Raw genomic sequence first — 25,105 nt, forward strand, 5'->3', positions numbered from 1 at the left:
GATGTGTGTTTTGCTCTGCAGAAGGCATTTAGTTTAATTAGATCCCATTTGTCAATTTTTGCTTTTGTTGCAATTGCTTTTGGCATTTTGTCATGAAATCTTTGCCCGTGCCTATGTCCTGAATGGTATTGCCTAGGTCGTCTTCTAGGGTTTTTATAGTTTTGGGTTTTCCATTTAAGTCTTCAATCTATCTTGAGTTAATTTTTGTATATGGTGTAAGGAAAGGGTCCAGTTTCAACCTTCTGCATATGGTGAGCCAGTTATCCCAGCACCATTTATTGAATAGGGAGTCCTTAACCCATTGCTTGTTTTTGTCAGCTTTGTCAGACATCAGATAGTTGTAGGTGTGCGGTCTTATTTCTGAGCTTTCTATTCTGTTCCATTGGTCTGTGTCTGTTTTTGTACAAGTACCATGTTATTTTGGGTATTGTAGCCCTGTAGTATAGTTTGAAGTTGAGTAGCATAATCCCTCCATCTTTGCTATTTTTGCTTAGGATTGCTTTGGCTATTCAGGCTCTTTTTTTTTGGTCCCATATAATTTTTTTTTTTTTCTTTTTTTGAGATGGAGTCTTGCCCTGTTGCCCAGGGTGGAGTGTAGTGGTGAGATCTCAGCTCACTGTAACTTCTGCTTCTTGGGTTCAAGTGATTCTTCTACCTCAGCTTTCCAAGTAGCTGGGATTACAGGCACCTGCTACCATGCCTGGCTAATTTTTGTATTTTTAATAGAAGCAGGGTTTCACCATGTTGGTCAGACTGGTCTCAAACTCCTGGCCTCAGGTGATAAGCCTGCCTTGGCCTCCCGAAGTGCTGGGATTAAAGGCGTGAGCCACTATGCCTGGCCTCCATATGAATTTTAAAAGTTTTTTCTAGTTCTGTGAAGAATCACAATGGTAGTTTAATAGGAATAACATTGAATCTATAAATTGCTTTGGGCAGTATGGCTATTTTAACAATATTAATTTTTCTTACCTTTGACCATGAAATGTTTTTCCATTTGTTTGTATCTTTCAGATTATTTACAGCTAGTGTACAGAGATACAACAGATTTGCGTGTTAACTTCATATCCTGCAAGTTTCCTGACTTTGTTTTAAGCTCAGTTTTTTTTTTTTTTTTGGTGTGGAATCTCTAGAGTTTTCTACATATAAGATTATGCCATCCACAAATAGAGATTATTTTACTTTTTTCTTTCCAATCTGTATGCTTTTTATTTCTTTTTCCTACCCTGGCTAGAAGTTACAGTTAAAAGGCAGCAGGGAAGTTGGAATCCTTGCTTTTTTCCTGATCTTGGAAGAAAAGCTATGAGTGGTTCACTATTGAGTATGATGTTGGCTGTGGGTTTTTCATATGTGGGCTTTATTATGCTGAGGAAGTTCTCTTTTTTTCCTAGTTTATTGTGTGTTTTTTATCATGAAAGGGTGTTGGATTTTGGCCAATGTTTTTTTCTGCATGCGTTGAGTCTTGTTAGTATCAGAGTTACAGATTATGTTGCATAATAATGTGAATGCAAAATATCTGCATGCATATTTCCAGTCCACCATCTTAATTTGTCCTCCCTATAATTCGTTGGTAAAGAAGCTGACATGAATTCCTTTAATACTGAGTACATGATACTCACCCAGATGCAAACCACAAATTTTAGGAAAATTTTTAAGATCAAAACTTTTAGATAATAAAAATGAAACATAATATTTAAATAATACTAATGACAGTTTCTAAACAGTAGAAGGTAATTGATATTGTTTGTGGTATTTCACAAAGGTTGTTTATATCCAGTTTAATGACTCCTGTTGTGACCCGTAGGTTAGCTTTAGTATCTCATTTTTTGTAGAGATAGGGTTTTGCCATGTTGCCCAGGCTGGTCTTGATCTCCTGGGTTCAAGCAATTTGCCTACCTTGGCCTGCTCATGGTGGCATGAGCCACCGTGCCTGGCCAAAACAATTTTTAAATTATTTATTATTTCTAGGCTAGGCATGGTGGCTCACAACTGTAATCCCAGCACTGTGGAAGGCTGAGGTGGGAGGATCTCTCGAACCCAGGAGTTCAAGACCAGCCTGCACAAAATAGCAAGACCCTATCTCTACTAAAAATAATAATAATACTAAATTTATTATTTTTAAATAATTTAAAAATATTTTCATAGAGATGGGAGACTTTCTGTGTGGCCCAGGCTGGTCTTAAACTCCTGACTGTAAGCAATCCTCATGCTTTCGCCTCTCAAAGGGCTGGGATTACAGGCACGAGCCACTGTGCCCAGCCTCCACCTTTTGGCTGTTATGAACAACACTACTATAAACAGTCATGTACAAATGTTTACATGGACACAGATTTTCATTTCTCTTGAGTATATAACTAGGAGTGGAATTGCTGGATTACATAGTAACTACATTTAAACCATTGAAGAGCTGCCAGACTGTTTTCCAAAGCTGTTGCACCATTTTACATTCCCACTAGCAGCCAATGAGGGTTCAGATTTCTCCACATCCTTGCCAACATTTGTTGTTACCTGGAGACTTTTCTTTTTTTTTTTTTGAGACAGAGTCTTGCTCTGTTGCCCAGTTGGAGTGTAGTGGTATGATCTCAGTTCACTGCAACATCTGCCTCTCAGGTTCAAGTGATTCTCCTGCCTCAGCTTCCTGAGTAGCTGGGAATACATGTGCATGCCACCATGCCCAGCAAAGATTTTTATATTTTAAGTAGAGATGGGATTTCGCCATGTTGGCCAAGCTGGTCTTGAACTCCCAGCCTCGAGTGATCTGCCCACCTTGGCCTACCAAAGTGCTGGGATTACAGGAGTGAGCCACTGTGCCGGGCCCCTGATGACTTTTTTGATTCTACTAATTGTAGCAGGTATGAAGTGGTACCTCACCGTGGCTTTGATTTGCATTTGCCTGGTGAGTAATAATGTTGAGCTTCTTTTCATGTGCTATTGGTCACTTGTATATCATCCTTGGAGAAATGTCTTTTCAAACCCTTTGCCAGTTGTTGCTGGGATAATTTGTCTTTTTGTTATTGAGTTGTAAGAGTTCTTTATATATTCCAGATATAAGCCCCTTATTATTAGATAAATGATTTACAATAATTGTCTCCCAATCTGTGGGTTGTACTTTCACTTTCTTGATGGTGTCCTTTGAAGTAGTTTAGTCAACAGTACTGATTCTGCCTCATCTTTTAAATTTTAACTCAGCTTGCAAAATAATCACTCAGTGAAAAACTTCTCTTGTAATATATATTTCTCATTGATAAACAGAATAAAGAGTGATGACTACTTCCACTTCTTCAACATACATACAGCACATATGACAAGAACTGATTCTTACTTTGCACACATTAGTAGTTTCATCCAACTGTAATCTCTCTCTCTCTCTAGTAATGTCCAGAATATAGTTATCACTCTTCCATCAACCACTCCATTACCATTGCATATGCCATTCGACAGTGTCATTTGATGAAGTATTTAATCCAGAACTAATTCTGCTGTCTGTCTCTCTCTCTCTCTCTCTCTGAGAGAGGGTCTTACTGTTGCCCAGGCTGGAGTGCAGTGGTGCAAACACAGCTCACTGCAGCCTTGACTTCTTGGGCTCAAGCAATTCTCCTACCTCAAGCCTCCCAAGTAGCTGGAACTACAGGCATGCACCACCATGCTTGGCTAATTTTTTTCCCTCTTTTTTGTAGAGATGGGGTTTCCACATATTGCCCAGGCTGGTCTCAAACTCCTAGGCTCAAGTGATCCTCCTACCTCAGCCTCCTAAAGTGCTGGGATTACAGGCGTGAGCCACTGCACCCAGCCTGCTGTCTCTTTTGAGCATTAGCTTCTAATTGCCAATTTTGCAGCTAGCTTTACAAGTTTCTCAGCAATAGTAGGATTTGCATCCATTTTTACCTCGACTGTACTTGTAAACAATTTCTCCTTTGGCATTTTGCATCTTCTCTGCTTTTAGCAATAGATTTCTTAATTTAGTGGTATTATTTTTCTTCTGTTCTGAAAAAATTCTATTGATTTAACAGAGAGGTAGATCATTAGGCTTTATTTAATAATGAAGCAAAAACTTTGAAGGGCTCATGCTTTTATCAAAAAATGTTCTAAGAGAGAAACACTGACAGTAGGGGTAAATGGATTTCTTCTCTTATATGATCAATTTTTATATATTCACTTCTTAATCAAATTCTTTTATGGAAACTAGTATAAGAATAATCACACTCAGATTCAGCTGCCTTGGCATCTTCTATACTGGTACGGGAGTTCTTTGAATTACGTCTATACTAATGTTGAACTACAGTTGACCCTTAAACAACATGGGTCTGAATGGTGTGAGTCCACTTATGTGGAGAGTTTTTTCAGTAGAAGTTATACTGAGTATGTCTGCCTCTTTTGCCTCCTCTTTCACCTCCTCCACCTCTTTTGGTTCTGCTTCCTCTAAGACAGCAAGACCAACCTCTCCTCCACCTCTCTCCTCAGCCTGCTCTATGTGAAGGTGACAAGAACAAAGACCTTTATGATAATCTGCTTCCACTTACTGAAGAAGCAATACATTTCTTCTTCCTTAGGATTTTCTTAATATTTTATTTCTAGTTCATTTTGTTAATGCGCTATATAATACAAATAACATACAAAATATGTGTTAATCGATTATGTTATTGGTAAGATTTCTGGTTATCAGTAGGCTATTAGTAGTTAAGTTTTGGGGGAGTCAAAAGTTATACTTGCATTTGACTGTGTCAAGAGTCGACACCCTAAGCTCCATGTTGTTTAAGGGTTAACTGTAGTTTGAACTACACTAGTTTGTACTGGTTTGCAGTAATTATTATATTATATTCATCATTAATTTTATGCTTCAATGAACCATTGTTGAGACATGATCCATTTTGGGAAGCTAAGAATATAATTAACTTAAGCAAGGAAAAATGAATGTAAATATAACAATAACATATGAATGACATGAAGTTCAGATGTCAGAGTCAAACACCTCTGTTAAATGAATGCTTGCCAAGACAAAACAATCAATGCAATCAATTCTTATTATCTATTAACAGTCTAATAAATTGTAACAGATATGATAAATTAAACGGGATCTGAAGAATGTAATTCTTACATTTTGTATGATAAAATGTAAGAAGTATATTTTATATGATAATTCTTATCATATAAATGTTTATAGAATAACATTTTATATGATAAATTAAACGGGATCTGAAGAATGTAAATCTTACATTTCAAAATGTGAAATAAATGTGAACAAAATGAACCTGTTGCTTATTCATACCTAACTGCTTGGGAATCTTAGTAGATAGGTACTCCAGTAGTTCAGGAATCACACTGAGAAACATTGCCCCAGAAACCAGAACCTAGCATGTAGCAGGAACTCAAAGAGTAGCTGTTATTATCTATATTCTTACCTGTTCTACCTGCCTTGAAGCTTGAGAACATGTCTGGCTCACCCTGGCTAGGTGCTCCCTGGGCTTCATCCACCTGATTAGTTGATAGACTTTATTGGAATTTCTGGGTTGTAAGCCTAAGGACCTTGTTTATCTTGCTCACAGCTGTGTTCTTAGGCCTCACACAGTGTCTGCTATACAGTAGAAGCTCAATAAATATTTACGAAATGAATATATAAATCAAAGGGAGAGAAACTAATTTTCTGTGATTTGGGCCTAAGAAAGGAGAAAAGTCACTGGATAAATAACTATTTTTCTAAGCAGAATGTAGCTACCTACAGAAAGGCACCTATGGTGTGGTTGGCTAACCATTTAGTAACCTACTCATCAACAATTAACACAGCGCTTTCTCCTTGAAGTTACTTTTAAATATTAGAACTTTTATAACTTTAGCATTTTCAGTGGAATTCTAATGTTTAAAAATATCATATTTTTGGGTTTTTAATCTCACATATAAATTTATATACAGCTATCTCACAGAAAACTCTCTTAACAGAACTACTGACCAGTGAGTAGTTTTGCTAGCTTTAAGAAGTGGTGTGTGTGTGTGTGTGTGTGTATGTATATACGTATGAGTGTGTGTGTGTATTTTTTAAAGAATAAGAGTAAAATCTCCTTTTAAAGGTCTGTTTAGTAAGTTTTGCTTTAATTTTTGTACCAAGAGATTGTTTTTGTTCTCTGTGCCTTGAGACGATTTATTCCTGCTTTATAGAAAACAGCAATAACTCATGGTCATAGAGAGTAGAAGGATGGTTATCAGAGGTTGGGAAGGGTGGTGCGGGAAGGTGGAGATGTTTAACGGGTGCAAAAAAAAATAGAAAGAATGAATAAAGCCTACTATTTGATAGCACAACAGGATGATGACTACGGTCAATGATACCTTAATTGTATATTTTAAAATAACTTAAAGAATGTAACTGGATTGTTCGTAACTCAAAGAATAAATGCTTGAGGAGATGGACACCCCATTCTCCATGATGTGTTTATTTCACATTGAATGCCTGTATCAAAGCATCTCATGTGCTCTATAAATACCTACACCTACTGTGTACCCAAAAAATGAAAAATAAAAAACAAAAACAAACAAACAACAACAACAACAACAACAAAAAACTACAACAGAAGCCAGAATCAGTATTCTGTTTGTCATTGTTAGCTTTGCAAACAGAATGGGTATGATGGTGGTGAGATTTTAAACAGAGGAAAGGAAAAGGAATGCACTGCTGAAAACAGACTAAGACGAAGCTTAGGGGAAAAAAGTTACACATTCCATGTAGCAGACAACAAAGCCAACAATTTCCTTTGGCAACAAAAAGGCTGCTGTTAGGTAATAAACGTATCTTCCCTACAGTGTGGCAATGCAGTTTTTAAATCCTAAATTAGAACCCTTTAAAATAAGCCTAGCATGCCCCTCTAGCATATTTTGTCCATGTTCCACTAATGTATTCTTAGAATTCCTAGAGATGAGAATGATGTAACTGCCCTTGAAATCTGCCCTGATCTCCAACATCTGCATTGTAGTAATTACCGAGCTATTGTTCAGATACAAGTTAATCACAGAGGTAAGCCTGGAAGAAAGTAATCCTTGCAAGCAGGATAGAGGATTATAAACAAATTTGTGTTGAATGAATAAACAAATGAAACAATAAATAGATCACAAACTAAGTATCACAAACTCTTGGTTATCAGAGGTTTCTAGGTAGCTTAAAAAATAGTGCATATAAAAAAAACAACCCATTTACATGTTAAAAAGCATCTATTATTTGGAATCAGGCTTTAGGCAAAAATAGATTCTAAAATGTGGCTACTGTAATGTAGTAATACTTGTTTTCCTCCTCACCCACACTTTGCCAATAGTCTCTCATTAAAGCAAAAGATTTCTTTGTCCCAAGGACCTAGTCCAGTGACATGTACTTGGTAGGTACTTTGTAAACCTTTACAAAACCAAACTAACATGATTAATGAAAATGTCTAAGAGAGAAAGCTATAGGCGGTTCCGTCAAAAACAGAGATCCATATAATGTATATACCCTAGTTAAAAACAGAGCAATCAGTGATATAAAGGTTAGTCTTTTCTGGGCCACTGAAGAGTGATTCAGTGTATAAATACGGTTCAGGTTTGGGTTTATTTAATAAAAGTTTTAAACACAGGAATCTCCGGTTGAAGTATGGAATCATCAAAGTGATGAATATAATTTAAAGTTAAATTTAAATAAATTCAGGCCTAGGAAGCCAGCCTCCAAACCTATTCTCTGTTTTTAATTTCAAACTTAAGTAAAGTCTTATTTGTAATTTTTTTAAAATAAAGGCAAATTCACAATTACAAGGGACAGTGCTTCTTGTCACATATTCAGCAGATACCAAATCATTACGGTCTATGTATAGTACGAGAGAAGTCTTTAAAGTTAGAAATGTTTTTCTTAGGAACTCTATTATAACTTGAGCTATAACTTTCATGAAGACACTCTAAAAACAAAGAGAAATCCTTACCTCTTGCAATTAAATTTCAATAAAAATTTCAATTATATAGAGCGCTGGATTTTTCCTGTAACCCTCATATTAAATTTTGTGCTCAGTATTAAAGGACTTAAAGTCAATTTCTTTACCAGTGCATTATGGGGAACACAAATTAAGATGAAAAAATGAACTGGGAATATGTATGCAAATATTGTGTATTCATATTCTTATACAGCATAATCTGTAAATCTGGTACAATGAGACTCAAGATTTAAATGGCTGAAGAATGTTTTTAGTGAATTATTGTCAATCAATGCCTCTGTTCCAGGATAAATGTAATCTTGAAAGGTAAAACACCTATTATTACAAATTCCTAACTAAGTACAGTACTTCATTATTTCAAAATGTCACTGTCAATTTATAGAGTAACAGATAAACATCTTTCTACCATATATCTGAATGCCTTTCCTTCAGAGTAAATGAAACACTGATTATTAAGAAAAAGTATAAACAATATTTTTATAGCAATAGAAGATACCTAGTGAGCATTAAAAATCTATAAACTGGCCGGGTGCAGTGGCTCATGCCTGTAATCCTAGCACTTTGGGAGGCCGAGACGGGCGGATCACAAGGGTCAGGAGATCGAGACCATCCTGGCAAACACGGTGAAACCCCGTCTCTACTAAAAAATACAAAAAAACTAGCCGGGCAAGGTGGCGGGCGCCTGTAGTCCCAGCTACTCGGGAGGCTGAGGCAGGAGAATGGCATAAACCTGGGAGGCGGAGCTTGCAGTGAGCTGAGATCCGGCCACTGCACTCCAGCCTGGGCGACAGAGCGAGATGCTGTCTCCAAAAAAAAAAAAAAAAATCTATAAACTAGTTACAGTGTTCTAAATTTTCATATTTGTTAATGTGGATATATTGGGTTTCATTTTTAAAAAATATTTAAAAATTTATCTTTTTGGTTTGTTTGTTTTTAAGAGACAGGGTCTCTGTCACCCAGACTGGATTATAGTGGTGTAAGCATAGCTCACTGCAGCCTTCAACTCATGGGCTCAAGTGATTCTCCCACCTGAGCCTCCTGAGTAGCCAGGACTACGGGCATGTACCACCATGCCCAGCTATTGTTTTTACGATTTTTTTGTAGAGATGGGGCCTTGCTATGTTGCCCAGGATGATCTCAAACTCCTGGCCTTAAGCCATCCTCCTGTCTTGGCCTCCCAAACTTCTGGGATTACAGGTGTGAGTCACTGTGCCAGGCTACACTTGCTATAGGGTCCCACATTGTTGCCTAGGCTGGGATACAATGGCATGAACATGGTTCACTGTAGCCTCAGCTTTCCAAGTAGCTGGGACTACAGGCATGCAACACCACCCCTGGCTAATTTTTGTATTTTTTGTAGAGATGGGGTTTCACCATGTTGCCCAGGCTAGTCTCTTAACTCCTCAGCTCAAGTGATCCACCCACCTTGGCCTCCCAAAGTGTTGGGATTACCAGTGTGAGCCACCCCCCAGCCCTGGCCAGGTTTTATATCATTGTAATCAAATATTGTTTTTTTCTTCCAAGTTACTTTATTTTATGTAAATTCAGATGTTCATTTATTCAATCACTTAACAAACATTTACTGAGTGCTGACTTTGTCCTAGGTACACTGTTAGGGGACAGACTTACAAGCATGAATATGATATGACTCTTGCTCTTAACAAACTCACAGTTTAATGTAATACAGGGATAAATGAGTAAAATACAATAGTTCAGGGTTATATTAAAACTGTCTATATGTTTCACATTTGCAATAACTAAAGGATAGTCTATTAAAACTATCCTTAGAAACTTTTCATCATTGTTCAGAAATAAAACTCTCCCTTACTTGTTCTAGGGAAATCTTTTAAAAAGAAATTTAAAACAGATATATTAAAAATGATAATCTTACAAATATCTGTGAACATAACATCTCAGATTAACAAATGCTAATATTTGTTTCATATTTTATTTTAAGGCTGTTTTCTAAATCCAGAAATTTCTTGAATGAACCAAGCAATAATGACTTCTTGAGATAATTACTTATAGCTCCTACCAGCTATATGGCCTTGGGCAAATTTACTTAACTTTGACTCTCAGTGTTCTCATCTGAAAAGTACAGATAGTCATACCAATCTGTGCTAGATTATCTGCCATTTACCCCCTCAGGATCCATGTTCTCTACATAGCTTTTTGCCCATGGAGGTTCTCCTACCTTCCAGCTTCTGATTATGCTAAATTAATAGGAGATACTAGCAAAAGATCAGAGAAGGAAGGTGAAGCTATTCCCTAGTTTCCTCCCTACTGGGCCACCAAGGTTGGCTATATCCCTCTGTCAGAAGCAGTCCTCTCCATATAGCACTCTCTCCTAGGCTTTCAGGCCTAGAGATGATAATAGTTCCCTTTAGCCTTGGGTCTGTATTATCTTCTGTTGATTATTTTTTTGAGACAGATTCTCGCTCTGTTGCCCAGGCTGGACTGCAGTGGCATGATCTTGGCTCACTGCAACCTCCACCTCCCAGGTTCAAGAGATTATCCTGCCTCAGCCTCCCAAGTAGCTGGGATTACAGGCACACACCACCATGCCCAGCTAATTTTTGTATTTTTAGTAGAGACAGGGTTTCACCATGTTGGCCAAGCTAGTCTTGAACTCTTGAACTCAGTGATCGATCTACCTCAGCCTCCCAAAGTGCTGGGATTACAGGTGTGAGACCCCATGCCCAGCTTCTTCTGTTGATTTTTGAAAACCCTGCCCACATCTTTAAAAATGGTCACTTTATTAAACTCTTCTTAAATAACCTAGCTTAAAAGTGTCTATTTACTGCCAGAACACTGACTGATCACAACTTCATGGGTTATTCTGAGGATCATACGAGATGATTAGTGCTTAGCACAGTGCCTAGCACATGATAAATACTAGGTAAGTATTGAACACTATTGTCATCAATAATGCTTTTATTATTGTTTTATTTGAGGTTCTATGTTCATGTTATCTATAACACCTGACTATGTTTAGGAGGTTGAGAAAACACCTGAATATGTTTAGGAAGTTGATAAATTCAGAATGCTAGAGATCTTTTGCTAATTCTCAAGGTACTTCAAACATATATTCAAATATAAAATGTGTTTATTGCTAATTAATCTCAATATTTAAAAAGAGTAAGAGGACCATAAAAGTGAGTGATAAAATCCATATAGTAGACATCATTTCCTGGACTATAGTTTCTTCTATAAAAATGCTTCTGAACTAATTTCTTGGAAATCGACTTCCTGTAACCACCCCAAATCTAGCAAAGTGTAAATAGTCCATAAACTAAAACAAATCACTGGGTCTTGGGGTCATAAAAAGAATGGACTGAAAGGTAAACTTCATAGCATAAAAACCCTTGGTAAATTTGGAAATGCATCTTCATCATCTTTATTTATCAATCATATCACAGGCATGTACCATCATTTGACAAATTACCTCATCAAAATCCTATTAAAGATCTGCTTAATCTTACCTCGTCCTTTATATCTTCCTGTTGTTGGGCTGTGAAGATCTCCATTGCAGCCATGAGTCTCATCATTAACTCATCTACTGTTGTGTTCCCTAAAAACATATAGAGATTGCCAAACTTTATATAAGCTTTTTATATATAACTTCAAATTATTAAAGTATTAGAAACTGGAAAGTCATTCTAGAACTAACCAGAAAGGAAAACCAGTCTAAAAAAATTACAGTTAAAATACTTTTGTGGTTTTATTGAAATGTTTCATATGTTCAATAAGAAAGAGTAGTATACTGGCAGTTGAAATTTCAGAACAGTTATATTTGAGGGAGCAGTTTCTTAATAAGAAGGACTTTTAGCACTATATAGATGAATGTCCAAATCATGAAGTTCAAAAGTTCTGTCAAATTATGAAAACATATCTAGTTAATAACACTAGCAACAACTACCAGTTGTTTACATATCACTGATTAGGCTAAGCACTTCTATATTATCTCATGTAATCTGTACAACAATTCTACGAAGGATTAAGACTTAGTTTTAAAGAGAAGAAAAATGAGTCGCAGAGAGCTCAAAAAAACTTGTCTGACTAAGGTCAAGCTGGTTAAGTGGTGAGGTCAGAATCTGAAACCAGAAGAGGCTGACTCGAAGCCTGGCCTCTTTGCCACCCACCTCAGTCTATTACCTTATTTAGAATTATCTTCTATCACCAAAAATCCTCTGGTGAAACAAACAGTAACTCAATTTCTGAAAAAAAGATTTCTTTTTTTGCCCAATTGATATTTCTCCCTTTCAGCTGCTTTTAAATGACTCTTATGATCTTTATAAAGAAGATATTTTAAATGTTTGATTTTCCTTAATGTCATTTTATTCCCTGACCAAGTCCATAACAAACATATGGCACATACATGCCATTTCCTGAACACATTTAAGTCATTGTTATTTGCTTGGGATGTACCTACAAGAGAAAAAGTCATGAGGATATATAAAGATATGACAATTCTCTTCTCTTAAACCTACAGGCAGAAAGAGTTAGGTTTTCTCCATGGCTTGAGAAGGGATCTTCTTCCCCATTAACGAAATGGCCACCAACAGGACAATAAAGACCAAGCATTCTTGCTGGCATTTTTCCAGAAGGCATGATCTTTCAATGGTGCTTTCCCTAATTATCCTTATGACCATTGGCAGCATGGGTTAAGGGAACATCTATGGTCCTTGGCAAAAGAAATGATCTAATTTGTTCACATCAGTACTACTCACTCAGTAAATGAGCTACAGGACAAACGTTATCTTGGCACTAAGAAAACAGAACTGGTTTTATAGTTAGAGTTCTAACTCTAATTCCATTACTTATAAGCTATATAATCTAGTACCTGGAAATTGTCTGGCACATGACAAAGGCTTTGACGAATATTTATTCAGTAAACAAATAAATGAACAAGTGAAGAAATGGACTGTAGCTCTCTAAGGATCAATTTCCTTTTCTCAAAACGGAGATAACACTATGTAATGTTCTTAGAAGGAGTGGAGATAATGTAAAGTATACACAAATCGTTGGTAGTTAATATTAATAGATATGACACATGACAAAAGAAGTTCAGGAGCACCTTCAATACAGATATTTTATTCTTTTGAGACAGGGTCTCCTTTGTTGCCCAGGTCTCAAGTGATCCTCCCACCTCAGCCTCCCAAGTAGCTGGGATTATAGGTATGTGCCACCACACCTAGCCAATGTAGATTTTATTATTGGACAAGTCTCTGGGTTTCTATGTTTTATTTAAAAACTGTAGTGGCTAAGACTCAGAGCATGGGAAATGGGTACTATATGGAGTATACTGGAATCATCAGTGGGAAAATACTACAGTTGTATAGGTTGACTACATACTGGCCATTAATTTTTAGGCTTAAGTCACTACTTATAAGCTATGTTTTAGCCCTAACTGGAAGGATCCACGGCCAAACTGAACTCGTAGGTACTTCATACTTAAGCCCTTATTGATCAAAGACAGAGAAAAAGTGTACTAGTTAATGCAGTTCAGGGCAAACTTACTCTTTATAGTTGATTGCAGCAGTTCTCAAACTTTTTGGTCTCAGGACCCCTTTACACTGTTAAAAATTACTGAGATACCCAAAGAACTTTTGTTTATATGGATTGTGGCTATTAACATTTACTGTGTTAGAAATTAAAATAGAAATATTTGAAATAAATTCATAAATCCATTTAAAACTAACAATAATAAACCCATTGCATGTTAATATAAACATTACATTTTTATGAAACATGACTATTTTCCAACAGAAAAAGGTTAGTGAGAAGAGCAGCACTGTAACATTTTTGCAAATCTCTGTAATGTGTGTGCTTAATAGAAAACAACCGTATTCTGTATTCTTGGACATCTACACTAACCAGTTACAATATCTTGTACTGATTGAAATTTACAAAGAGAATCGGGTCGCACAAAGATATGTAGTTGGAAAAGGGAGAAGTATTTTCGTAGATAAGTGTGGATATTCTTTGATACTACACTTAAACTGACAAGTGTAAGTTTTCTTCAAATTAGATGCACATGGAATTTGAAACCATATCAATGAAATCTGTGTACTACGTTACATTAAAATCCATTGCCCTTTGAAAGGATCTTTTATCTGTGTATGATTTTATAATATGCACTGATCATTTGTAAAACATTGGTTCACTGAGTTATGTATTTCTCTGCTGAATGCTGACACACTTCATTATAGAATATTAAAAAAAAAAATCACAAAAAACGTCTGGCAACTACCCAGGCTACATATGCATAGTTTGCCCGTCAGTAATATTTTCAAGTAAAAATAATTTCTATAAGAAATAAATCAAGTAGTTCAGTGTAAGCAACCACACCAGTGCTTTTCTTCGAGACCACCAGTATACTTTAGTATGCAGCAGAAGTGCTTTACCCATACCTCCCATGGTGCCACACAAACTATTAAAAGGGTTAAAATTTAATAAAAGTAATAATTTTTACTGCTTCATCAAGGACATTTTTAAGGCTTTTTCTTTTTTTTTTTTTTTAACTAAATACATGGCAATTAAGAATATGACTACTAGTACAGTTTTGTGTTACGGCTTTGATTCGTGCTAAGGTGCCAAGAGTTTTTATAAACCATTCCTTTGGAGCCACTAGTGCAAATGTCAACACAGTAAAAAAGGCAAAAAAAAAAAAAAAAAAGTCTTATTACAGTTAGGAAAATAATTTTGACCTTACAGATACCCTAAAAGGGTCCAGTCTGAAGTCTACAAACCACACCCTGAGAACCACTAGTTCTTGCAATGTTGCCTCTGACAGGGAAAGCAGGAATGAAGTGTTATCTTCATTATCCATTTACCCTATGCAAATCAGTTCCCCTGGAGGTCTTTTTAAACACTATTTATGAAATTGAATGCTCTAGTTATAGAGAAAACATAAAATGCTAGAGGTCTGGTTTTATTTGGGTTTTAAAGGCACTGCAATTTACACTTATCCCCTCCTCCCAACCAGACTTAAATGGAGGCAGAAATCAGTACCCCAGATACAGTTTTAGCTTGAGGCACTTGAAAAACCTTTTCCCCAGTGGCATATAGAAGATATACTGTTCAACCTAAGCTTTGTAATGAACAAGGTAATATTTTACACCAACCCCTGGAGTGCATTAGTAACAGTAAACAAAACAAAATCATTTACTTCTTTTTTGGTAAAGAATGTGCACTGTGGTTAAATTCACAGGCATCCGACAGTTTCCTGCTTCAGGGTTGCTTGGAATCATACAAATAAGAAGAAACAATTGTCATTGTGAAAAATTCAATCTTCAATATACAGTGACTGGATTTTCTAGATAACTAAAGATAAGTACTTCTTTCAATTAATCAACATTATAACAATAAATCAATATAAATAGAAATTAAGTACTTTACAACTGATTATGTCCTAATTGCTAGATTATAGAATTTAGCAATTCTGAACATTTAACTTGAACATCCTGTGTCCCAAGGGTTGCGCAATTTTATTAAGATGTTTCTGTTAGATTTTCATGCAGCATATTATTTTTTATAGCACCTATACTTTTTGAAGACATTTTTCAGGATGTTCTATATTTTCAAATGCAAATTTACTAATAGAAATATTGTCAGCTTTGGTGGAAAAACTATAAAGTTATCACATACCAAGAAGGCTTTACTCTCCTTGTGACATGTACTTTACCTTGTATCACATTCAACACTTCATTAGATGATCGCTTTCCCATAATAATCAGGAAAAGCGGAAACTGATCTGTTTTTTGAGTTCGAATGGTTTGTGCCACAACACTGCCAAAGTGTCTATTGCACATAGTCAGAAATCTAAAAGGAGACAAAATACAAAGTAAGTTTTGCTTTGTAGTTTAATAGATTTACTAGTACTTCAACAAAGAACTCATTGTGTTGTTAGTTATGTTAAATTAGACAGCCTACCTGATATCAGTATGTAAAATCTTGCTATATTGAGTTTTCAAACATATCTGACATGATACAGAAGTGATTATCACATAGAAAAGCAGGAAGCATACCCTAAATGCTGTCTGGGGCTGACAGCATAGGATTCTTCGTCTTTTTTTTTTTTTTTTTTTTTTTGAGACAGAGTCTCTCTCTGTCGCCCAGGCTGGAGTGCAGTGTTGTGATCTCAGCTCACTGAAACCCCTGCCTCCTAGGTTCAAGCATTTTCTGCCTCAGCCTCCTGAGTAGCTGTGATTACAAGCTCCCACCACCACACCTGGCTAATTTTTTTTTTTGTATTTTTAGTAGAGACGGGGTTTCACCATCTTGGCCAGGATGGTCTTGAACTCCTGACCTCATGATCCACCTGCCTTGGTCTCCCAAAGTACTAGGATTACAGGTGTGAGCCACCGTGCCCGGCAGGATTCTTAGTCTTAAACACTACAACACTACCCTTAAACTATGAGAAAAACAAACTAAATTAATTTCAAGAGGATAAAATTTGTTAAATAGAATAATACAGTGTTGTACAAAGACAGACAGACTAGCATCATCCTAAAAAACAGATTTTAGCAACATTTTCATAAGTCTTTAGAATCAAGAACTGTACTTTACAATTATGTTTTCTCCAGTAGTAGCAGGTCGTCTAGTTTCATACTCAGCATGAGATAAAAATAATAATTCTAAGCTTTTGACCAAAAAAAGCTCTAAGATATTAGCATACTGAAGTCTAGCATTAGTATTCTTAACACGATCTGGAATAAATGAAAAAACTGATAAAGCTTTTCTCTTCTATTAGAGGACTGTTTGAAATTAGCATTTCTTTCAAGAGAAAAGGGTAGCTTATGATATGTTTTCAGATCTGATGGTAAAAAGTAAATGTCATAATAATAATGAATTATGAAAGACCAAATGCAAATATAGAATGCTTTAATAAGATCCAATTTAATAAAGTCTGTAAAAATAATGGACTTTTAATAACACAGGTCACAAAAGGCAAAACAGTGGAAATTCTGGGGACTAGCCACTGGTACTGGCTTATTAATTCTTAATTATGTTCATGAAAGGCAACTTAAATCGTGTGTTTTCTTATGCCTTATGATAATATTTTAGGTAACAACTCCTCTGAAATGTATGTTCTAGCTGATGAGCAAAGTCCTGTCATCACATGCATTAGAAGGTAAATCTATTTGAAAAGACAAACGGCATCAAAATGTCATGCGTTCAGACTCATTTGATATCCAAATTCAAAACAGAATCAAACCTCTTAATTTTTAAAGCCAATACATTTTCTCTCTACAGAAATTCATCTCAGAAATTTAGACTGAATCTTCCATAAAAATCTGTGCTTTGACTATAGAAAGTAGGTGCTGTTAAGGGCAACTAGAACTGTGGGCAAGAGTGTTAAGTTAGCACCACTGCAATAAGTTCATTGGAAGGCAGGTTTAAATACACACTTAGAAGAGCAATAACCAGACCTCATGGCAATTTCAGTGCCACCATGAAAATTCAAATTCTCACATTCCACAACTATGATGGGATAAAAGGTGCTCAAGCAGCCTAACCTTCTATGCCAAATTTCACACCCATATAGCTTAACTCATCGATGGGGATGTACAGATCATGAGACTAGAAAATTAGGATATTGTTGTGCTTTTTTTCTAAAATATTTTAAGTCAGTTTTGACTCTGACCTGATCATTGGCAACCTCTAAAATAAAAGATGTCAAAAAAAAAAAAAATAGTTGGAACATCATTTCCCACAAAAGGGAGTAAGTCCTCGTTGCTTTCACATTGATTGGATTAATTAAGCAGATATAACAAATTACCTGTCCATAAGTGCTATTAAGTACTAGCTAAACAGGATACCTACCAAAAAGAAAAAAAAAAAAAAAGAAAGAAAGAAAGGAAAGGGGGAGAGAGAGAGAGAAATAAAAGGGAAAAGCAGGCAAGTTTAGTGATTTTAAGAATTCCATCTCAAGATAATTTTGCCTGGAAATTGCATACTTCCCATATTCTTTTTGTGAAAATGAGCAAGAAGATAAAATAATTATGAAAATACAGTTATGTTATTGGGTATAAAATATTATATAACAAAACTTTCACCACTATACAAAGCACATTTGAGGTGCAGATCTCAACGCACACAGCCATTCAATAAATTATAAAAAAACAACAACAAAGTGATCAATTTTCTACAAGTTATTGGAAAATCACTCTAATTTTTTGGAAGTAGTTGGGAGATACACAGGGATCACACAGCCAGCTGACACTTTATGGTAGCCTTAACCAACAATTTATTCTAATCAAAGAGAGACTTAAAATTTTAATTAATCTGATCAATCTTCCCAAAATATGAATTATGTTTGAGATTTTCAAATTGCAATCATCAAGAACCTGTGGGGCCAATGGACAGTATGAAATTGTAAAAATTCCTACTTGTCAGTTCATTCCGTTATAATTAACAAGAAGGTGGTACTTCACAGCACAGATGTCAAATCTTTTTCATGGCTAGGAGACTCTGCTTCTTCCTGCCAAGATCATTCATGCACAGGGCTACCATTCATAACACACTACCAGCAGCAAAAAATTCAGTTCACAACATTAGAAGGAAAATGGACGGGGGAAAAACCAGTCATTTTAAGAGAAAATGTGTGGTTCTCATAATTGTGGTATTTTCTTCCTTTTGAAGAGATAAAAGTGTACCAGTGCATCCAGTGGCAGGGCCAAAGCTGTCAACCAACTGCACATGGCATTCATCAGAGTTAGAAGTCATGAAGGGATAAATGGTTTCCACAAGTAAATTCCTGCAATCTCAAACCCAAAGTGGGGAAGCAAGGGCAAACCATTCTATAACAAAGGGAAATGGCTCTGTTTTTAAATAATAAAATTTCTGAATAAATCAAACAGCCTACCCATCATATAACATTTGAGGACAGGACTAACAAGTTGCCAAATCAACCCAAGGCCAAATGCTAAAATTACAAATTTGAAAAGACAACGAATAAAGGAATGATACAAGGGAAGAAGGGAGAGAAGGAAGAAGGAACGGTTGAGGCAATGAGTGAAACAAAATAGTTAATCATAAGTCAGATATACTTTTTTATTTTCCAGTTCTTGCTATTAGAAAACTGGTAAGATAAGACGAAATGGTTTTAATTTAAAGTTTGGAGAGAAATATAAACAGAATATCTGATGGTTAGCATATATTAATCACTTGTAAAATTTTTCATTGCTGAAGCATAGATATTTCTATCTTGTTAATGGAAACCAGGATTACTAATAAATCAGATATGGCAAAAAGTAATCTTGTTTAAATTCAAAACAGGATATTGTTTAATTTCTTTCAACTTAAGTCATAATTACCTAAGTCACTGACTTTTACCAAGCTGTACTGTAACATAAAATATATGTTAAATGGAACCTAGCAATTCAGGGGAAGGGAGGTGAAATTCCACAAATGCTCACTGCCTACCTACCATATACCAGGTGCTGTAAAAGGAAGAATATTTGATAAAAATTAGAAGGCACAAAACTGTCAAATACTCTATTTAAGGGTTCCTGATTACTACATTTCAGTGTGATTCCCATGAGTTTAAAGGAGCCTCAGGTATAAAGTGGGAATAACACTTACCTTTAAAACACTTGTCTTCTTGTAAGGACAAAATAAGATACAGAAAACACTTGGACTTGTGCCTAAAATATGGTAGGCCCTTAAAATTGGTCGCTATTTTACTATTATTAAATGCATAATAATATTTAACACTTTTATCATCATTTCTTTTAGGATTAAAAATGACGGTTTATACCTACAGGCCAGCACTAAGAGACTTTATTTTGCACAGGAAGATATGGTAGCAAAGATTTGTTGACTAAACAAACACTGTCACTGTTTTTTTTCATTCAGAAAATGAATGGGCAGGTATCAATATTTAGAAAATAAGACATTATAGATGCTACATTTGTGCAATACCACAAAATTTTAAACATTTACAACTGGATACAAAACTAAAATCACTACTTCCTTTTAAATACATTTATATTTAATCATAACATGGCGAAAGGTCAAGGGGGAAGTGGACCCATGTGGAAAGGACATCCTCCTTTTATAACAACTTGCTCTCCTGGGAAGAAACCCATTCCTGGGATTACTAAACTAGCTTAATGAGAACAAGAGGGAGAACCCACTACCATGAGAACAGCCAAGGACATGGTGGGTCCATGACCCAGACATCTCCCATTAGGCTTCACCTCTTAAAGGTTGCACCTCCCAACATTTCCACACTAGGAATTAAGGTTCCCATATGAGTTTTGGTGGGGACACTCAAACCATTGCATAATCCTAAATCTTTGGTTTAAACTAAACTAAGTTAGGAAAACAGAGTGTATGACTAAGCTAGGGGAAACTAAAGGTGACGGTCGTGATCCTCAACCTTTAGTGGCCTATAAATCACCTAGGGAATTTACTTAAAAGGCAAGTTCCTCAGCCCCATTCCCCCAGAGAAGGTGATTCAACAGATTTGGGGTAAGGTTCAGGAAACAAAATAGGTCTCCAACCCCACCCCAGGTAATTCTGATACAAGTGATTAATGGCCACACTTTGAGACACATTGCTTTCTGGACACAGGACTTTCTTTGTAAGACTTTAATCTGTCTCTGAAGGCAGTTCTTAAAAGAAGTCGTCATAAAAATGTTTTGGGTAATGATAGCTTCACTGGACCAAGGGTCTAGTCTCCTGAGGCAACCACTTTAAAAATATTCATTCCCACTCGCTTAATTTGTATGGGTAAACTCCAATCTGATCTGAAAAAATACTAATAAATACCTCAACAGTCTGTGAGCTCCATGTGATGGAGGGAAAACAAAGCAGGGAAGGGGAAGTTGTAATATAAAATAGAGTGGTCAGGGAAAGTCTCAACGAAACGCTGACATTTGATCAAAGACTCTAAAGAGGTGAAGGAGGAAATGAAATATTTATCTCAGGGAAGAGAATTTCAGGTGTAGAGAATGGCAAATAAAAGACCTTGAAGTCGGAAAGTATCTAGCATATTTGAAAGGTAACAAGGAGGTTACTATAGCTGGAGCAGAGTGAAACATAAAAGACAAAAATTGATGAGTTTTACTAAACTTACATGGTAAAACACACACACATCCACCACAGAAAAAAACAAAAACAAAAACACCATAACTAGGCCAAAAGATAAATAACAAATGGGGAAATTTTCTGAATTCCAAACCACAAAAAAGCAGCTCATTTACTCATTATATATAAAATTCTTACAAACTAGTAAGTAAAAGATAAAAAATATATAAAGAAAGTTTCTAGAAATGGACACAGTAATAGCACATAAGTACGTTAAAAAGATATGCAAAATTACACATACTGAATTTGCTCCTAATAGCTACATATATATATTCGAGATGGAGATGGAGTCTTGCTCTGTCACCCAGGCTGGAGGGCAGTGACGCCATCTTGGCTTACTGCAACCTCTGCTTCCCGAGTGATTCTCCTGCCTCAGCCTCCCAAGTAGCTGAGATTATAGGCACATGCCACCATGCCTGGCTAATTTTTGTATTTTTAGTAGAGATGGGGTTTCACCATGTTGGCCAGGCTGGTCTTGAACTCCTGATCTCAAGTGATCCACCCGCCTCAGCCTCCCAAATTGCTGGGATTATACAGGTGTGAGCCACCATGACTGCCTAAAGCTATATTTAAAAAAAAGAAAAAAGAAAAAGAAATTTTTTTCACCTGTCAGATTAGTAAAGAAAAAAAAAACAAAACTGGCTTTGGCAAGGTTACAGTAAAACCAGGAAAAAGCCACTACTATACACTGTTAGTATAAGTGAAATTGATACAATTCCTTCATGGGAAATTTGCCAATTAAAATTATAAATGCATACATACTCTTAACTAAGCATTTAGTCTATAGATGTATTTTCATGTGGAAATCACCTATGTACACAGTTACTGGATGTTTGTAACAGAATACTGGGTGTAATCCATCAATAATTGGATGCAGTAGCTCACACCAGTAATCCCAGCACTGTGGGAGGCCAAGGTGGGGGGAGGAAATTGCTTAAGCCCAGGAGCTGAAGACCAACCTGGATAACAAAGCGAGACCTGCCTCTACAAAAAATAAAAAAATCAGCTGGCATGGTGGCATATGCCTATTGTCCCAGCTACTTGGGAGGCTAGGGCAGAAGGATCGCTTGAGGCCAGGAGTTTGAGGTTACAGTGAGCCATGATCATGTCACTGCCCTCCAGCCTGGGCAACAGAGTGAGACCCTGTGTCTAAATCAATCAATCTTGGTTAAATAAAATTATAGTATATTATGGAATTTAAAGAGATACTATGTAGCCATTAAATAGATTTCTTTATTAACTGATATGGAATATCTTTATGAAGTAATGTTAGTGATAAAAGGAAGGTATTAAATTGTGTTTACCATTTGTGTAAAACTGGGGAAAAATAAATATATATGAATTTGGTTTCTTTTTTTTTTTTTTTTTTTGTGAGACAGTCTCGCTCTGTCGCCCAGGCTGGAGTACAGTGGTACAATTGTGGCTCACTGCAACCTTCGCCTCCTGGGTTCAAATGATTCTCCTGCCTCAGCTACCTGCGTAGCTGGGATTACAGGCATGCGCAACCACATCTGGCTAATTTTTGTATTTTTAGTAGAGACGGGGTTTCACCATGTTAGTCAGGTTGGTCTCGAACTCCTGACCTTGTGATCCGCCTCCCTCAGCCTCCCAAAGTGCTGAGATTACAGGCGTGAGCCACTGAGCCCGGCCATTAATTTGTTTATATACAAAATAAACCTCTGGATGGATAAACAAGGACATTGCCTCTGGTGAGGGTCACATAGATACAGGGTTAAGAAGGAGACTTTTTACTAGATACCTTTTTATGCCTTTGAATTTTGATTAATGTGAATGTGTTAGCCAATCATAAAACTGGTAAAAGAGCAAGTCCCTTACATGAAGAAAAACTGCATGTAATCCCAAACCTTTAACATTGTTAATCACATTTTTCTATTTTATATGAGTTTTCTGTTCAAATCTATCTTTTTTGCAGTGGTGTGATCTTGGCTCACTGCAACCTCTGCCTTGCGGGCTCAAGTGATCCTCCTACCTCAGCCTTTGAAGTAGCTGGGACTACGGGTAAGCACCACCATGCCCGGATAATTTTTGTATTTTTTTTGTAGAGATGGGTTTCACTGCATTGCCCAGACTCGTCTTGAACTCATGGGCTCAAGCAATCCACTGGCCTCAGCCTCCCAAAGTGCTGGCATTACAGGCATGAGCCACTACACCCCGACCTCAAATTTTTTTCTAAATGGACAGTATAATGCCTCACCATGCAAATGCACATATTGTATGCATGTTGGAGAACACAAACCAAAGGTAATTTTAAGAAAACACAGGATGAGATTTTGGGAGAATGTAACTTAAAAAAGCATATCTCATCTGCCTGAGGCTTCCTGTAATAGTAAACTGTTAAATTATCTCAATAGATTAGTAGACTTTTAAAAAGCCATGTAATTTTTTTTTTTTTTTTTTTTTTTCTTTTTGAGATGGAGTTTTGCTCTTGTTGCCCAGGCTGTAGTGCAATGGTGTGATCTCGGCTCACCTCAACCTCCACCTTCCAGGTTTAAGTGATTCTTCCGCCTCAGCCTCCCAAGTAGCTGGGATTACAGGCATGTGCCACCACGCCCGGCTAATTTTGTATTTTTAGTAGAGACAGAGTTTGTCCATGTTGGTCAGACTGGTCTCGAACTCCTGACCTCAGGTGATCTGCATGCCTCAGCCTCCCAAAGTGCTGGGATTACAGGTGTAAGCCACCGAGCCCAGCAAAAGCCATGTAATTTCTTAATCTTTCTCTTTGTTTCCATCTATAAATCACTCAAATGCAAAAGACTTTGAGGCACTGAAAGTTTAATAACAATGTCTAGCTAATCTATAGGAGACTAATTTATCCTAATTTTTTTGAGGAACAATAATCATAAATAATAATTGGCTTTTTCTTACCACTAAGAACATAAACATTTATTTTAAGAACTTGAAAATTTCTTAATAAAAAGGGTGTTTACTTTTTCTCAAGTGTTGATCCTAGACTCTTAGGAGGGATAATAGAGAACATCTAATTCAATCTCTTACCAAATGTAGAAATTTCTTCTGGAGTAATGTAAAGAAAAGATTCATTTTCCAGGGCGTGAATAAGAGAGCCAATTTATGTTTAATGCCATATAACATTTCTTCTGTGTTTTGTCTTTTATCAATAAATAAATATTTGTGAGGGCCCACCAAATACATGATGAGATAAGACATGGTTTTTGTCTTTAAATCAAGGCCTCCAAACAGTAAATGTAATCTAGTATATTACTGGGGTCTAGATTTAGTGGTTCAGATGAAGTGCTGGGGAAAATCAGAAAAAGGAATGGGTGCTTAGAAGTCAGGGAGAACTTGATGATGTACTGTGCAACTCCTAGGACGGCTAGTAGAAGAAGAACCATCACTTACTCACCTCTGCATTCCTAGCACCTACTATATTTGTTGCATGAATGGGCCAATTCATGCTTCAATAACCTTTATCTTCACTATGACAATGTTGATTGTACAATCTTCCTTTTTCTCTTCCAACTACTTTTGAAATCAGTTTAATTCAAAGATAGTCAGTGTGAATAACTAAGTTTCAGGGCCCTTTCACTGTGTTTCCACCTCCACAGGTCACTTGAACCCTCAAAATAAGCAGGTGTTGGTCCACAAGTATATGATTCTAAACTTACTGTCTGATTTTTAGCAAAGTGCACTTTTTATATAATTTCATCCTGTCTCCACCCACTGACTGAAAATGTGACTTAGAAAAGGTGTAAAATATCCAAATATTAATATTTTAGAGAAATTAGGAATTACTGCAAGCAGCACAGTATTGTGGGAAGAACAAAGACTATGGAGTTGAACAAATCTGATTTTGTAAATTAGCTGTTTCTTTGGATAATTTAAGGGCCTCAGCTTTCTCATCTATAAAATGAAGATGATACCTACTCTTGGAATTGGTCTGTGGATTAATAAATACTACTCCTTTTTCTTTCTTTTTGTGTGCTTCAGAGTCAAAATTGGTTTTTCCACCCCCATCTCTCCAAATTAAGGATATGGTGAAATGTTTCCTAAAATAAGTTACAGCACCAATCTCAGACTCAGATCACTAAACAGGA

General features: G+C 36.3%; 1 protein-coding gene across 1 annotated transcript in view; it reads right to left on the bottom strand.

The window, feature by feature from the left end:
• Positions 1 to 25,105, bottom strand: part of FAF1 (Fas associated factor 1) — a 506,936-nt gene that overhangs the window by 77,768 nt on the left and 404,063 nt on the right. The window contains exons 14-15 of the mRNA XM_025388444.1: positions 15,622 to 15,758; positions 11,417 to 11,505 (exon numbers count right to left, since the gene is read on the bottom strand). Of these exons, the coding sequence (XP_025244229.1) occupies positions 11,417 to 11,505; positions 15,622 to 15,758 (226 nt within the window). The remainder of the gene's footprint in view (positions 1 to 11,416; positions 11,506 to 15,621; positions 15,759 to 25,105) is intronic.

This window comes from Theropithecus gelada, chromosome 1 (assembly GCF_003255815.1).
Source record: "Theropithecus gelada isolate Dixy chromosome 1, Tgel_1.0, whole genome shotgun sequence".
Taxonomy (NCBI): Eukaryota; Metazoa; Chordata; class Mammalia; order Primates; family Cercopithecidae; genus Theropithecus; species Theropithecus gelada.